The sequence below is a fragment of the Hippichthys cyanospilos genome, chromosome 21 (genome assembly GCF_059441005.1).
Source record: "Hippichthys cyanospilos isolate Australia breed blue-spotted pipefish chromosome 21, RoL_Hcya_1.0, whole genome shotgun sequence".
Classification (NCBI taxonomy): Eukaryota; Metazoa; Chordata; class Actinopteri; order Syngnathiformes; family Syngnathidae; genus Hippichthys; species Hippichthys cyanospilos.
This window is the reverse complement of record NC_142389.1, coordinates 617811-632772: the sequence shown is the minus strand read 5'-3', so window position 1 is coordinate 632772 and position 14962 is coordinate 617811. Positions and strand designations below refer to the sequence as shown.

Here is a 14962-nt window from a genome sequence, read left to right as displayed (position 1 = left end):
GCTTTTTCGGCGCTTCCTCGAGCCACTTGAAGTTTCTCGCCAATGAACCCGATGAAGGAAAAGCAATTCCGGGATTTGCCTCCTCCGCCCTCTTCTTTCTTTTTTGCCGTTTCGTGGAGGGACCCGCGGACACGTTTTCCGCCCGCGCTACAAATGAGCATCCGTGACCTCGTCTGCTTTCCCTGCCGCCGTTCGCATGCGTTTGAAACCTTTTCCTAGCCCCTCCCCCTCGCGGCGGCCACCTCCGCGGGATCGAAATAGCGGCCGCGACATTTCCCCCGTTTCCGCCGACCCATCTTTATTTGTAGCCGTCTGACCTCTGGGTGGAAAAGCCTGTTGGCGTAACGCGTTTCCGTTTTTTGGGGAGAGCGCGGAAGAGGCGCTTGGCGCGCCGCCCGCATTCCCGCGCCGCGACATCCGCGAGAGTCGGAGGAAGCGGCGCAGCGCAGCGCCCCCGGTTATTTTTAGCCCAGACGGATTGGCGCACGCGCGCGCGCGCGCGGCCCGTCTCCGCCAGGAAATGTTACATTAGCGCCGCGGATGACGAAGTCATTAAGAGGAGAACACAAATATGACAAAGTCATCAGTTGGCTTCCGTAACCAGGAGAGGAACGTTGCCAAGACTCAGAAAAATAAGAGGAGGTGAAAGGCAAGACGCAGTACATTTTTAATCATCGTCCATTTTCTGAACATGAACCTTACACTGCAGGACCAAATACCAGAACAAATATAAATGACATTATTGATTGATTTCTTATTTTATGAATGGCCAATTTGGGGCGAAAAGGAGCCAAAGCACGATCGGGTCGATCCTCGCAGCGGCTCGGTTTCCGTTTGTAAAGTGCAGTCAAGGGGAAGGTCGCTCTCCCAAAGTCGTCCGCCGTCTCCCGGGAGGAGAACATATCCGAAAGCTTCTTGATTTGGGCGTCAGAGGAGGATAGGCAATATGTGCAAGTGGCGCTTGGTCACAAGGTGAATACGGGACGATAATGGATTGGGAACAGAAATATCACGCAAAAGCGCTGCAGCGTTTTCCACGCGATCTGGGGCTGTGCATTTTTTGGGAGACTTCAATACACCTGCGTGTAGAACTGTGTGCGTGCGCGTGTGTTTTTGCCAGCTGTCGGCGGCGACACGCCCCACCCGAGCGCCTCCCGTCGGATCGGCCCGAGTCTCACTAATGAGCGCCGGGACCGCCGCGCTCCTAAGATGCGGGTGCTAAAAGTGTGTGTGTGTGTGTTTAATGTGCGCCGTCAACCCCACGCCCCATCCCAACACACACACACACACTCACGCAGCATTGAATTTAAGAAATTGAATGAAATGAGCATTTTAAAAAAGATATTTTTTGCATCCAATATTGGATCTTTTCATGTCTTTGAGCCCAAAGGTAGAATTTGGATCTTGCGTGTATTCTTCCCGGCTGTGTATGTAAAATCTAGCTTGTGTCAACTCCATCACAGGCGGACGCCCGCCCGCCCGCCCGCCCCACCAGGACTGCGGAATCAAAACGCCAACTTGTTTTTTTATCTGTTTGTTTGTTTTTTGCAGCGCTTGTCAATATTGGCAGCATCTCGCGAGTAGAGTTGAAAAGAATCGAGTGAGTGAATGAGGTCGGATCGGAAGGAAACAAAAGCTTTCAAATGCTAATGTTGTTGTTGAAGACAAACTTGATAGCCGACAAAAAATAATCATTATCCAAACAATAGAAGGCTTACTGTCGCTCTCTAGGCATTTTTTTTCCTTTTAACCTTGTTTTTATGCGAAAAATTTGTATTTGCTGACGTATGCTCGGTGGTTCTGTCATTTCAATCGATTCTTCCGGTGATTGAATTATTCAAAGAGACCTTGAAGAAACCGTACAACCGCAATCCGGAATTTTAGCCATCATAAATATTTTAACTCGCATTTCAAAGTTTCCACTTAGCTTAGGTATTTACGGTTGAAGCATTTCAAAAAAGCTTGTTTATTTGCGCTTTGTTTGGCTCGCTCTTCGTTTTTTGGCGCCGCCTCTGGCCGCCGTTGATATTACATTTTGTAGTGAGGAAGGACCACAGGGCTTCAGTTGAGAGTAGTCACTGTGTCCCACCAGCCAGCGTCAGTAAATTGTATGTTCTATGGAAGAATGTTGTCATTGATGATGATATGCCCAAAAGTTTGACTGTGGATAACTAGCTAGCTAGTCTTAGCGTGTTATGTATGTATTTAGCTCATTAGCGTTTTTGTTTGTGCCAGCTATTTCCTTTTGATATGTAAAGGTTTGCGTTGATAAGTGCTCCTTTGCATCTAATTAGCATTTTGTCTTGAATTTGTAGGACGGTTATATGATTGATTTAATCCGCGTGATTTGCGTATTCGTTTTTGAGCTCGGGTTATATAAATACATAACAACAATATAAACAATAATAAACAATAAAACAGTCGAGCGGTGCGCGTCGAGCCCTGATCTGGAAAGACCGAAGAAAATGGAGCTTTTTGACTTTTTGTTCCTTTGGACCACTTTGGGCTTTTGCTCACCGGGTCGCCGATTGGTTTGTGGCAGGACGACAGCGATGGGATCCCGTGGTCGGAGGAGCGGCTGATGCGAAAGGTGCTCTACCTGTCCCTCAAAGAGTTTCGCAGCGCGCAGAAACGCCAGCTGGACGGCCATGCCGACGCCAACCAAAACGGTGAGTCTTTCTTTGCAAATAAAGACCGTTGCGCGTCCTTTGTCCGGGACGCCGAAGCTAAACATTTGTAAGCGTGCGAGACACGCATCTGGGCGGGTGGCGCCGCCATCTCCCGAACCGCGATTGGGAAGAACGACAATATGACGTGGCTGCACGCACACGAGGATACTTCCGTCAAATCTTGAGGTGACGTCGCGCTGCGCGGGAAACTGATGATTGCAGCATTTCTTGCAATATTTCCTTGAGTCCTCTCAAGCTACAGTAAAAGGAGAGTAGAAATTGGATGACGTGAGAATTAGGGGTGCCTTTATCGCGGATCACATGATATCAGTTCGCACCCAAAATCGAATGTCGTTTGATCGGCGTCAGTTTGCGTCTTCCTTCCTCCGTGGCGCGGCGGCTTTCCATTGCACATCAATACGGATGCGGTTACCGCTCCCCGTCGCTCTCCTTCCTCCTCGCTACGCTACGCTAAGCGCTAACCCCCCCACCCCCCCACCCCGCCGCCAGGGCCCCCCTCCTTTTCCCAGAGCGCCGCCGACGGAGGAGCCGGACGGGGGCCGGGAAGCCGAGACGGGTCGGCTCCGTTTCCCGGTCCTCTCGCCTCCCGCCCGCCGCTGACGTTGCTCCGGCTTCGTTTGAAGCTGTTAGTTGCGCCGAGATTCGAATTACGGCTGTGGAAACCCCACGGCGAAGGTAACAGCCAATCGCAAATGCCGCGCGGGATCACGCGCTCTTCTTCATTTGTCGTAATCGGGCTTGCCTTGAGTCGGAAAGGCTCCCTCGCTCGCTCTCTCGCTCTCGCTCTCTCTCTCCAGCTCGCTAGCCGGCCTCCATCTATCATTGCTATCTCACTCTATCTCCTCTCCCGCTACCGCTAAATATAGCCCGCTCTCTGTCTGGCTATCTCTTCCGTGTCTCCCTCTGTCTTTCATAGCCAGCGCAAAGCATTTTGGGATGAAAAAGTGCGCTAACGCCCGTGTTTGATTTACTCAACCCGAGAAGTGCATTTGGAGTCGTATCTCCGGGCCACGGGTGTCAAAGTCCGGTCCTGGAGGGCCGGTATGCGCATGTTTTCCAATCTTCTGCCCAAAGGCGCCCGACTCCGATGATCGTCCAGCTATCTTAGCGTTCCCTAAGAAGCGTGAAGCCGTAGTCCACGAAGCTGGGCCAATTTGCCCATCCTGCCGCGAGATTTACAGCTTGCAAAAATCACATTGGCCGCGTTCCTCCTCGTATGAAGCATCCCTTTGGTTTCATACCGTGTTAATTGTGACGAGGGGGGGGCGCATTTATCCAACGTCTTTTATTTTAATGCGCTTGTTTACGAGGGGCAATTGCATGTAAAAGTCCGACGTTTGGGCTGATTAGGCGGATGAGGAGCGCACGTGGGGCCGGCTAATTGCACGTGGGCATCTGATCCTCCCCTCGCTCCCAATTACGCTCGCTCGGGCGCTCGCGTTTTAGCTGGTCTTTAGCCCCGCGCTAAACAAACGACGGCGCTTTTAATATCTAACGGGCCCAAATGACGGCAGGCTCGGCGCCTCCGGAGGATTTGAGGTAAACGTCAGGAGGCGACAAGCTCGGTTAAGCACGCGTAAATCTGATTGCGATCAAGAGCTATCGGGACGTCGCTTCGCGCATCACTTCCTGTGCCCCCCCCACGAGCCGGCGCGTATGTCCCCCCCCCCCCCCTCGCCGCAAAATCTCTGGCGGGCGCTGCCCCTCACGCGGGCGCTCGTGCGCAACATGTCAAACGCGTCTTCAGTCAAGCAAGAGAGGGAGGAGCTAATGAAGGGGCCTCCGCTTGTTTGTTTGCCGTCTTGCGGGACTCCCGACGTCACTCATTCCCCCCGCCGAGTGCAATTAACGAGCCGCTTGCCGGTTTAAGCCCCTCCCCCCGAAACCCCATCGCCGGATCGCAACGTGTTCCCCAAGACTTCCAGATTGAAGCCGCCGCGCTCCCGACAACGAGGGATGTTTTAAAAATACCGGAAATTTCGCACTGGTAACCGCTACTTTTTTCCGTCATGGTGTCGTCATGGCGTCCGGCGCAGCCGGGTTCGTTTTTTGTTAAAAAAAAGACAGGAAAAAATGCCGTCCTTGTACGTCGGTACTTCTACGTACAAAATCGATTCGTTCCAAAAGCAATTTCGCAATGTGAATCTTTCATAAGTAGATTAGTAGATGGTACATACGTCGTAAGTAGAGGTCCCGTTGTCTTGATTTTGCGTTTCAACTGCTGTTTTACTCGCCACCGGGGGGCACGCTTCACTAGAAAACAAAAGTGACGACCCCAGCGTGTCGGCGTTGTTACGCTTTTTAATGCCGTGACGGGAGCAGTTACCTTTTCCTTTTCAAATGAAGAGCAAACTGATTGGAACGTGAAGCGACCGACGGCTAAATCAAGCGATGAAATCACACGCGCCCCCCGAAGCACCTCCACGTATTGCCGTTGACTCAAGTTCGCTCTGGAGCTGGAGCGTGAAAGCCGAGCTAAAGAACGCAAACGCGGCAAGCGCGAATCCGTCCCGAGTCGACCTCGGGACCTCGGGTTCGATCGCGAGCAAAGTCCTCGCCCCAAACGCGAACGTTTCCCAGCGTTGACTCACGGCCGGCCGCGGGCGGGTTCGCGGACGTGACGGTCTTACTCATGGGATCGGCGCCCGCCGGCTTCCCGTCCGCAAAGACCTTCTTCCGACGACTCCGCTTACGAGCGCGGACTTGTTGGCCGGCGCGTCAACAGATGCGCGCCCTCTCCCATCAAAGCCGCGCGTACAGCGGGAAGAGCCGCAATCTGCTTTGACGGCAACGGCGGCGCGCTTTGAAGTTTTGCTTCCCGCCGTCGTGTCCCTTCACCAAAGTGGAATTCCAGACAACCGAGTCAAGTCCGGTTTTTTTTCCGTCCCTCAAACTGCGGTCTTTGAGGCCCGCCGTCCCGCAGGTTTTCAAGTCGTTTGCTGTCATTTGTCCCAGTCGTTTGCTGGGCGGGAAAAAAAAGGCCGCTTCCTCTTGGAGTTGCGCCAATCTTCCGCTTTTTGACGATGGCAAATGGCCAATCAAAGCTAACTGCTGCCATTCAAGATGTTTCTTTTTTATTTTCCAAGATCTCTACGCAAGATGGTTGACCACTTTTGAAGTGCTTGGTGTCCTTCCAAGGCCATTGGACGTCTTCTCGGCCTTTTTTTTTTTTTATCTAAATCTGTGGAGAGCTAGAGATGAAGGGACTTTCAAGGTTTTTTTTCTTCCACGAAGAAGCGACTCCATTCTCGATGGTTGTCCGTCAAACTGGGTCCAAGCGCTCACACCTCAGGCCGCCTGGGGCGTAGCTTAGCATTACAATGTGCTAAGCGAAAAAAAAAAAAAAAAGAGGCGCGGCAACGGCCTTCGCAGAGCGCTCAGCTCTGTGACTCAACGTTTTGTTTTTTGTATCGCAAACAAAGGCGCAGCCTGCCAAAGGCCAAAAAAGTCGCGCATGAGCCGGCGCCCGCGCCTGTCGGATCCACTCGAAATGATTGGCAACTCGCAAACTCCTTCCTGACCTCCAAAAAAGCTCACCTTAATTGCCCAAATATAAGACGCACTTTGTTCCCTTAAATGAAGGTATGGCTGCGTCCTACAAACGGTATTTTAATTCAACGCCATTCGAGGAAGTGTTTTGACGCCCGGATGAGCATTTGTACATGGCCGTATCCGTACCGCCAATCATTAGCGTAACAAGACGAGCTAGAGGGCGGGCGGGCGGGCGGGCGGCTGTTAGCAGCAAGTGCCTGTTGCGGCTAACAATTATTTTCAATAAAAGAAGGGAGCGGAGCGAACCCCGGCCCCAGCCCGTCTTTGTTCACGCGCGGGAATATTAGGACAACGGAAAGGTTATGATGTCTGATTCCATTAAGGGTGCGCCGGTTAGAGATCACCAGAAGTTATTGCGGTTGAGCATTTTATTGGATGCGTCCTTTTGGCATGTACGCACAATCATAAACTTGGTGAACTTTCTAGTAAAGTGAGCTCGAACCGCGTCCAGAGGAAAAGGAAAAACGACTGCTCGGAGCGCCGGCCAGGCCTTCGCTGACTGCTCACAATGTGGGAAATCCGAAAGACGCTTACCTTAATGCACATCAAATATATAACTTATGGGGATGAACAGAAGAAAAAATGAAGGGTTTAGGAAGATGACATTGCTTATGTTTTTCCAAAATGTGCTGCTTATGCACCGCTAAGTGTATATACATACGTAAGTTCTGTATTTTGTGTGTTAAGCATGTTTCAGATTTCCCACCCTGTGAGTGGTCAGTGAACACACTGCCTGTGGGAGTTTTTCCTTTTCCTTGCGACATGGACGTTTTTTTTTTTTCTGCCATAAATACCTCAAGTTGAGCCTATATATTTGTAAAATAGGACGCACCCACACGTTTGGGGAAAAAAAAGCGCCTTATATTTTATTACGGCGTTAATGACGATATTTTTTTATGTGTATAACCCTTCCAAAAATGAACGGATGGAAACGTTACTTTACTACAGCAAAAACAAAAGCACGTCTTTTTTTTTCTTTTCTTTATTTTGGTCAGGCTCCTTACCCAACGGGCAGCCGAACGGCTCGGGCCCGACGGGCGGCCACAAGGACGGCGGCTCGCCGCGCGCCTCGGGCCCGGACGAGGCCGGCCACTTCTGCGACGACGGCCCGGCCAAGAAAAGGTGAGCGCCCCTCCTTTCCTTTTTCTTCCGCGCCTTTGACGGCCCATCAAAGCGGCGGCGGACGGGATGGGTGGGGGGTTGGCAGATGTCCCCCAGTAATGAGGACCCCATTGAGCGGCACCTGCCTCCTCCGCGGCGCCGTCCTCTACACGTAGGAGCTTGCAAAATCGCCATAAAATGGGAAACTCTTTTCCGCCAAGGGGTTTTTTTCTTCATTTTTTTCAACTGCCAGTTTCACCCGGCAACATGTCACTTTTTTTTTATTTTCCTCCGATGGGGCCAGCGGACTTGCTAAATGTTTTTATTGATTCAACTGAGCCCCAACTATGACTTAGTTCCGGCTAATTAGCGTCATCCTTCAGTGGAGGATTGTCAAAGCAGCCCGCCCATTGGCTAGCGCGAGCGCCGGTGCCAAAGCGAGCCCGATGGTCTTGCTCGGTTATGTCCGCCTCAAAAACGTCTCAAGGAGCCACGCCTGAGCAAAAGCGCAAAGTCCCCCCCCCCCCCGGCGGGAAACGGGGCCCGTCGGGTTCGCCGGCCACCGAGAAAAGGGCTGTTTCTATCTGACGCCGACGAAACGGCGGGCCGGCGGCGGCAGCTCCCGCACCTGGCCAGGGGCCCGGGGCCCGAAAGGGACGGAGCGTCCCCGAGCAGAAGGACAGGTGCGAAGGGGGCCTTGGGTCTTGGCCAGCTTTGAGAGGCCCGCTGTGTTTGCCTTCCCATGGCGCAAACGGAGCCTCTCAAGGCGGCGGGCCAGCCCGCTCGCGACGCCGTCCCGCCGCTTCCCATGCCACTAACAGACCCACTTTTGTTCCGGAATAATCCACCGCCTTGAGATTTTTTTTTTTTTAACCCCTTAAATGGCACATTCTTGCTGTGCTTTCCTTTTCTGATCCATTTAACCCTGCGCACCCGTATAAAACTAAAAGTAAAGCCGCGTAACGTTTTAAAAGGAGTCATTAATAGACAGGCTCGGTTTGTGTTCCAACTCATTTGCTTTTAATTTGAAAAGAGCAAGGTTTGCAAAGAAATGGTGACGCAGTTTAGCAATGTTACCTCGTGTTTCAATTTGTTTGCTTTTGATTGGAAAAGAAATGCGCCGTTCCTGTCACATCGGCAGAATATTTTTCTCATGCCTCCGGGAACCCTTCTAAGGTCTCAACGTACCCCCTCCGCCGCCTTCATGTGAACCCGGAGTGTTCACACTTTTTTCTCTGAGGGCCACGTTCAGAGAAATCCAAAGACGCCAGGGGGGCGTAATATTTGAGGGGTCAGAAAATGCCCTTTAACTCTTTGGACCGCCGAGACACACGCATTGCACGCATTTTTCTTTTCAAATTAAGAGCGAATCAATTGGAAGACGAAGCGAGCCGTGACTGAAGCGAGGCAGGCCGAGACCGCTCAAGTGTCGCGACTCACTTGACTCGGACGAACCCCCGAGTGTGTCAAGTAGCGCTGCATGCTCTTAGCGCCACTTTTTTCTTCTTTGTCTCTCCTGCCACTGAAAAGCACTTTTGGCTCCGCCGGGACGTGCGCGCACACACACACAGGAGCGCGCTCGCTCAGCTGCCGCCGCTTGTTTTGTTTCCGCTTAATGAATGGCAAGTTCACTCACACACACACACACACACACACACACACACACACACACACACACACACCGGCTTGTCTAGTGCAGGCAATATCTCTTGTCACTAATGCATCATTTCCATTTAAGAGGGATTAAACGCAGGCAGCGAGTGAGCGCGAGAGCCTTAATGCGCCTCTTGATTTACTTTGGCTGCCGCGACCGTATCGAAACGGGGCGCTTTGAGCCAGCGCCTTTGGTCTTCCCTCACTTAGTGGCGGCGGCGCGGGTGGGGCGCTCGCACCGCCCAATCAACGCCTCTCCTTAAATACCAGTTGTAGCCTGAGAAAAAGAAAACAAACAAACAAAAAAGAAACAACCTTGTGTAGTAAAGCGGGAAATGTTTCTTCTCAAAAAATCAACCGGGGAGAAAATTGGTCAATAAAAACGTTTTTTTTCATGATATAAACATATGAAAATGTTATGAAAATAAGATTAGTGATAATATTTGCGATCAATATGCGACAACCTTTGAGCCGTTTATTTCTTTCTTTTCAATACGGCTTGCCGGCGAGACGGCCGCGGGCCAGCGCTCCCTCCTTAGGACGCCATCGACACTTGCCGCGTAGCCAATCGGACGGATCTCCTCCTTTGATTTTGGATCAAAGGAGAGAAAATTGCTGAATTGTGAGCTTTTTCGGGGGGGGGGGTGACGTCATCCCAATTAGGATGATTTTGCTTTGATGTGGCGGGACGGACGCATTGAAGCGCTTTTGTCCAGATTCCCTCGCAGGAAACGAGGTCCGCTTTTCAGGTGAAGCGGGAAGCGACGGATGAAAGTTGGATTAACGCGGGCCGAGGTGGGGGGGCTCCTCCGGCCGTATGTTTGTTTTCCGGCTTGGGCATCGGAATATTTTGGGGGTGGCGCGACCCTCCGTTGTAGCTAAAGCGGCGTCTGCTGAGTTTGTATTGACAATCCCCACCCGGCGCCGCCGGCCATTTTCAACGGGCAGGAAAATTTCACCCGGCGGCACTCCCGCGGACACCTTCTCGCTCGCTCGTCAGCCCGGCGGAAAATCGACAGAGATGCATCCCGTTACCGCCGCGGTTCCGCGCACGCGCACTAGCTAATCAGGCTTTTCCTTTTTTTTTTTTTCCCAGGCCTCGGCTGCAGGCGCAGAGGAAGTTTGCGCAATCGCAGCCCAACTCGCCCAGCACCACCCCCGTCAAGGCGGCCGAGCCCGCCGCCCTCGCTGCGGGTCAGGCGGCCCCGGCGCCGGCCGGGGCGGTCGCCGCCGCCCCTGCCGTCGCCAACGCCGCCCCTTCGTCCTCGTCGTCGCTCGCCGCCTCGTCCCTCTCGTCGTCCATCCAGGACCTGTCCCGACGAAAACCCAAAACGGAGGACTTCCTCACCTTTCTCTGCCTCAGAGGTACGCCGACTTTGCTCGATTGTGGGATTTTTCCACCCCGCTGCTCGCGTGCATTTATGGACACGGGTGGGGTGCGCGCCTGTCCTTTGTCTATGCCGTCGGGGCGACGTTTCCCGTACGGTGGCTTAGCGCGCTACGCGGGGGAATGCCAGCACGGGCTCGAGCTTCAAAAGTCGCAGCCCGGGGACTCCTTGATGTCACGTGACCGCCACCCGCCGAAGGTCGGGGTGCAGATTCTTTTATCTTGATGTGAATTTCAAAACTAAGCGACGACGTAACGTTGTCGACGGATACATCAAATGATGAAACTTAAGTATTCTGAGCCACGAGATTTATTGAGATTTAAAAAAATGCCGCGCTACACCACCCACCAAAAAAGGTCACAAAGCTACAGTGTTGTCAGTCATTTTTTGCAGAGGATAAAGAATTGACGACAGGAGAATTTACAGCTGTTTACAAACGTGCAATCTATCATTTAGCGTTGCGTGCTGGCATGAAGCTTAGAGCGCCACCTTCCCCCCAAATTTTAAATTGTCTTATTGTTGAATGCGTCAAACACCTGTAAACAAAAACAGTTAGTCGAATGTATGACACTCACTTAAAAAAAAGACAAACAAAACAAACCGGGTTGGGGGTTCACTGTCTTTCATGCGTATTTTTTTTTGGGGGGGGGGTTATCTCAGTCAAACATTCACATTATGTAAACATACCCGTAATCGCACACATTGCAGTGTTTGCCGATGTTATCTGGCCAACACCGGCCGTCTAAGTGAGCCGAACAAAAAGCCGCATGAAAGAATGCCCCGACAAGGCCGATTTCGCGCAGAGACACTGCACAAAAAAAAAAAAAAAAAAAAAAACACAGAGAGGTGGCATTTATTTTTCCCCCGATAATGAGCTAACACATTGCCACTTCTGGCTTTCCGTAATATTTTTTTTTTTGGAACAATTGTACGTGGGTACCCCGCGCGGAAAATGCCGTGGGAAGGAGCTTTGCGCGTGGCTGCTCCTCCGGGATTATTTCAACAAGCGGCCGCTATGGTAATTGGAGGTGTTTTGTCCCAACTTCCCCACGCCGGCCGCCGTTTACGTGCTAGAGTGGAAAGGCCCTATTTGTCCAGCCTTTTATCGCGCCCATGAGATAAGAATAGAGCGGCCTGTCAATGACTAACGCCTTGCGCGTCCGCTTACGTCAGACGCGCTGCCGTTTTGTTAGCGTCAGCCCGCGCCTCGGGTTGGACCGGGACGATTTTGCGCCCGGCTTACGTAAGGCGTCCCCGTGCTGTGAAGCGACGAGTTTTCCTCGAGGGCGCAATCGCTATTTTATTAAAGCCGCGCAACCGGTTTTGGTTGCGCTGCGCCGCCCGCACTTTTTTTTGTTTTGTTTTCAAGATTGGTCATAAAAATACTTTGCATAGCTCGGGACGATTATGATGCACGATTAAGCCGCGAGGCGCCACGCCGATACTTTGGATGACGACGCGCTCTTCGCCAGAAATTGCCCGTTGCGACGGCCGCTCCCGGTTGGCCGCTTTGTACCATACATTGTTTGGCTTCCAGTTAAGTGGACAAAAGAAGGTAGCCGGAGAAAATGGAGGCTTTGTCATTCTCCACCCCCCGCACACGCTGGCGCCGCACCTCCGCACCCCGGAGTCTCGTTAAAAATGACAAGCCTAATAGACTCTTTCGGGCCTAATTATGATTTGTCCGCGGCCGCAAAGAGGGGGGGATAAGGGCACTGTAATTTGGGGGGGGTTGTCTTTGGCCCGTTTGTTTGTGTACATGTGGACGCACTTTCTGTCTTTTAATCCATCCCATAATACTTTCTGGGGTGGTTTGCTGAGTTTGTGTGTTAATAGTGTCATATTTCTTTGAAGAAATTGTCAAGTAATAGCTAGTAGAAAATGAATGAAAACATTTTTGCTTCAGTTCAATAAGTGTTTCGCTGCTATGAAATATGCATGAGGATAAAGAATATATGCCTGGGATTACATGTCCCAAAAGTGGGCCCTTGAGAATTTTTTTTTTTTTGTGGTACTTCCTACATCCATTCAATGATGCTCCTTATTTGAAGCCTGCAAACGCAAGCTTGACCAAATGATCTGCTGTGTAAAATATTACAAGCTGGGTTTTTTTTTGTTTTCTTTTGCATGTGTTCTTGCATTACGCTTAAAAAAAAAAGTTTTTTTGGCACCCATATAACGGCACCAGTGTACCAGAAAGACGTTAGAAAAATACCGAGTAGCATTTCCTTCTTCAGTCGGGCGAATGGGAAAAGGTGGACGCTATACGTAGCTGGCAAAGATGGATGGAATTAATCAACTATCATTTTCAGAGAAGCTTTCATTGAAATTGGCTCATTTGTGGTCAATTGGACCGGAGCGTCAGCGGTCTGTTTGCCATTGACCCGCCGACCCCGGGTCATGGTACTAAATTACCAGCATTTAGCTTAATGAAGGCAATCATTAAAGGCTGATTGGGTCAGCTTGTTAGTTTGATGCCTCTGGGACTTCTGGCCAATCCGCTATCAACACGCTTCAAGCTGTGAATATTTTTTGTCACGGATGCGAAATGTCAAATAAGGCAGAAAGGGGCGAGAAACAAAAGGGTTTGGCCATTCTGCCTGGCAACAAGTGACCCTCGAATCCAACCAATCACATAGCGGGAAGCAGAGGTACCGCTTGACCCGCGTGTCAGGATTTCTTTTTTCTTTTTTTTTCCGCCAGGTTCGACGGCATTGCCCAACAACATGGCCTACTTCGGCAGCTCCCAGGAAGAGGACGACCTCGGGGAGGTGGAGGACGACGACGACGACGAGCTGAGGGACTGCGGGGGCGGCGCCGGGCATCCGCACGCCGCGCCCGTCGCCGGCCAGGCTTCCGCCTCCTCCTCGTGCCACTCCACCCCCCGCAAGGGCAAGCCCCCCGCGCGACAGCCGCTCAACGGCCACGGTGGGCAAAAGTCACATTTTGAACACCTAGAAACATATGTGGACGCTTTTAGGGCTGTTCGGATGGCGGAAATCAGGCCCAAACACATCACCTTCACCCGAATCTACAGATTCAGATTTTTTTTTTTTTCTTCCTACAAAAGTACACATTTTTCTAAAGGGAAAAAAAATGGGATCGCCCGATAAGCAGTTAAGATAACGGACGGTTGGATGGACGCTAGGTATCTTGGCATGCTGACTGCTTAGCTCGATGGACGCGAGTTAACGATGCGCGCTGGATCATGGGTGGATTTGAGAGATTTGATGCACGGACGGACGGACGGACGGACGGGTACTTTGTATCGGCGGCCCCTTAAAATCAGGTGACATTGAGATTTGAGGGCGCAAAAACAGTAGAAAAAAGAGCTTTTTATTTTCTGTTTGAAAATACAAGTGGCAGGCACCCGTGCTATCTGGACCTGTTATCTGAGTTACAGTAAGCACAAACGTTGACTATTTTTCACATATCACTTGATATAACGTTTGAGTTCAGGCTCGGGGAGATGCGGACCAACCGTAAGTTTCAATCAAAAAATAGACCTTGACCTTGAAGTGTGACTTGATCCAAAACAGAAGTAGGCACAAATCCATGAAATGTAGTCCGCTGCCCGGATTAAGACTTTCATGGTGCGCTCGCTATAATAAATAATACTATAAACTCCTGAAACAAATTGGCGGATGTTTTTGCTAATGATGGTTTCTGTCTGGGCAGTGCTGAGCAAAGCGGGCATGCGGGAGAGCCCTCGGCCCAAGGCGGCGGCGGCGGCGGGGGCGGGGGAGGCCCCGCCTCCTCCCCAGCCGCCGCTTTTGAGGGAGCGCAGCGAGCGGGCCGAGGCGCGGGAACACGTCAGGATGTTGCAGGCCATGGCCAGCGCTGACGCCGGCGCCGGCGGCCCGCCCGCCAGGAGGGCCGCCGAGGAGCTCCGGAAGCAGGTGGGACCGCAAACGCCGCCGATATTTTCAGTTGAATGAAAAAAAGTCACGTGGCCTTCATGCTCCTTGTGAATGTGTTCATTTTGCATTTCACGTATGGCACGTATGGCCTTAGATGTCCCCGAAGCGTCTTCTTTCTCTTCCGGCTCGCCCTTTTCTTTTTCTTCTCGGTGCGCCGCCGCCGCTCGCGTTGGCAGTCCGGCTGCAGGCTCGGGCTCGGAGATAGCAACGCATGATGTCATCAAGACCCGCCTCCGTCTGCTCTTTTTTTCTGCGGGGCGGCAGAGCCCCCTAGTGGCAGGAGGACGTTCGAAGCTTCAAATAAATCTTGAGAGTGACGTTGAACTAGTTTGGAAGTCAGTCCAGTCAAAACTGTTCAAAATCAGAATTGGCGAGAAAAAATGTTGAAAAGTTGTGGCCCAGCGCACTTGATGCTCCAGCGCAAAAATTGTCAGAGTTTGGGGATCCGGGGTCCCCTCACATTGCCGACTCTTTCCAGGGACACTCTTCATAATCCAACCGATTATTTACCGCCGTAGTTTTGCCTTAGCCTATTTTTGCTGTTCCATAAATTCACATCGTTTTCCTTCCTGTCGACTGCCCTCGAATCATGAGAAAAAAAGTTGGCCCTCATTACAGACGGAGGGGCGCGCGAACACGGCGTCTCCCGGCGCCGTCG

General features: G+C 51.7%; 1 protein-coding gene across 3 annotated transcripts in view; it reads left to right on the top strand.

The window, feature by feature from the left end:
• The window catches only part of jarid2b (jumonji and AT-rich interaction domain containing 2b), a 69088-nt gene that overhangs the window by 47083 nt on the left and 7043 nt on the right, over nucleotides 1-14962 (top strand). For all 3 annotated transcript variants that reach the window (XM_088405121.1, XM_088405119.1, XM_088405120.1), the window contains 5 exons: nucleotides 2543-2669; nucleotides 7238-7364; nucleotides 10093-10361; nucleotides 13088-13312; nucleotides 14063-14283. In XM_088405121.1, the coding sequence (XP_088261247.1) occupies nucleotides 2582-2669; nucleotides 7238-7364; nucleotides 10093-10361; nucleotides 13088-13312; nucleotides 14063-14283 (930 nt within the window). In that variant the 5' untranslated portion in view covers nucleotides 2543-2581. The remainder of the gene's footprint in view (nucleotides 1-2542; nucleotides 2670-7237; nucleotides 7365-10092; nucleotides 10362-13087; nucleotides 13313-14062; nucleotides 14284-14962) is intronic.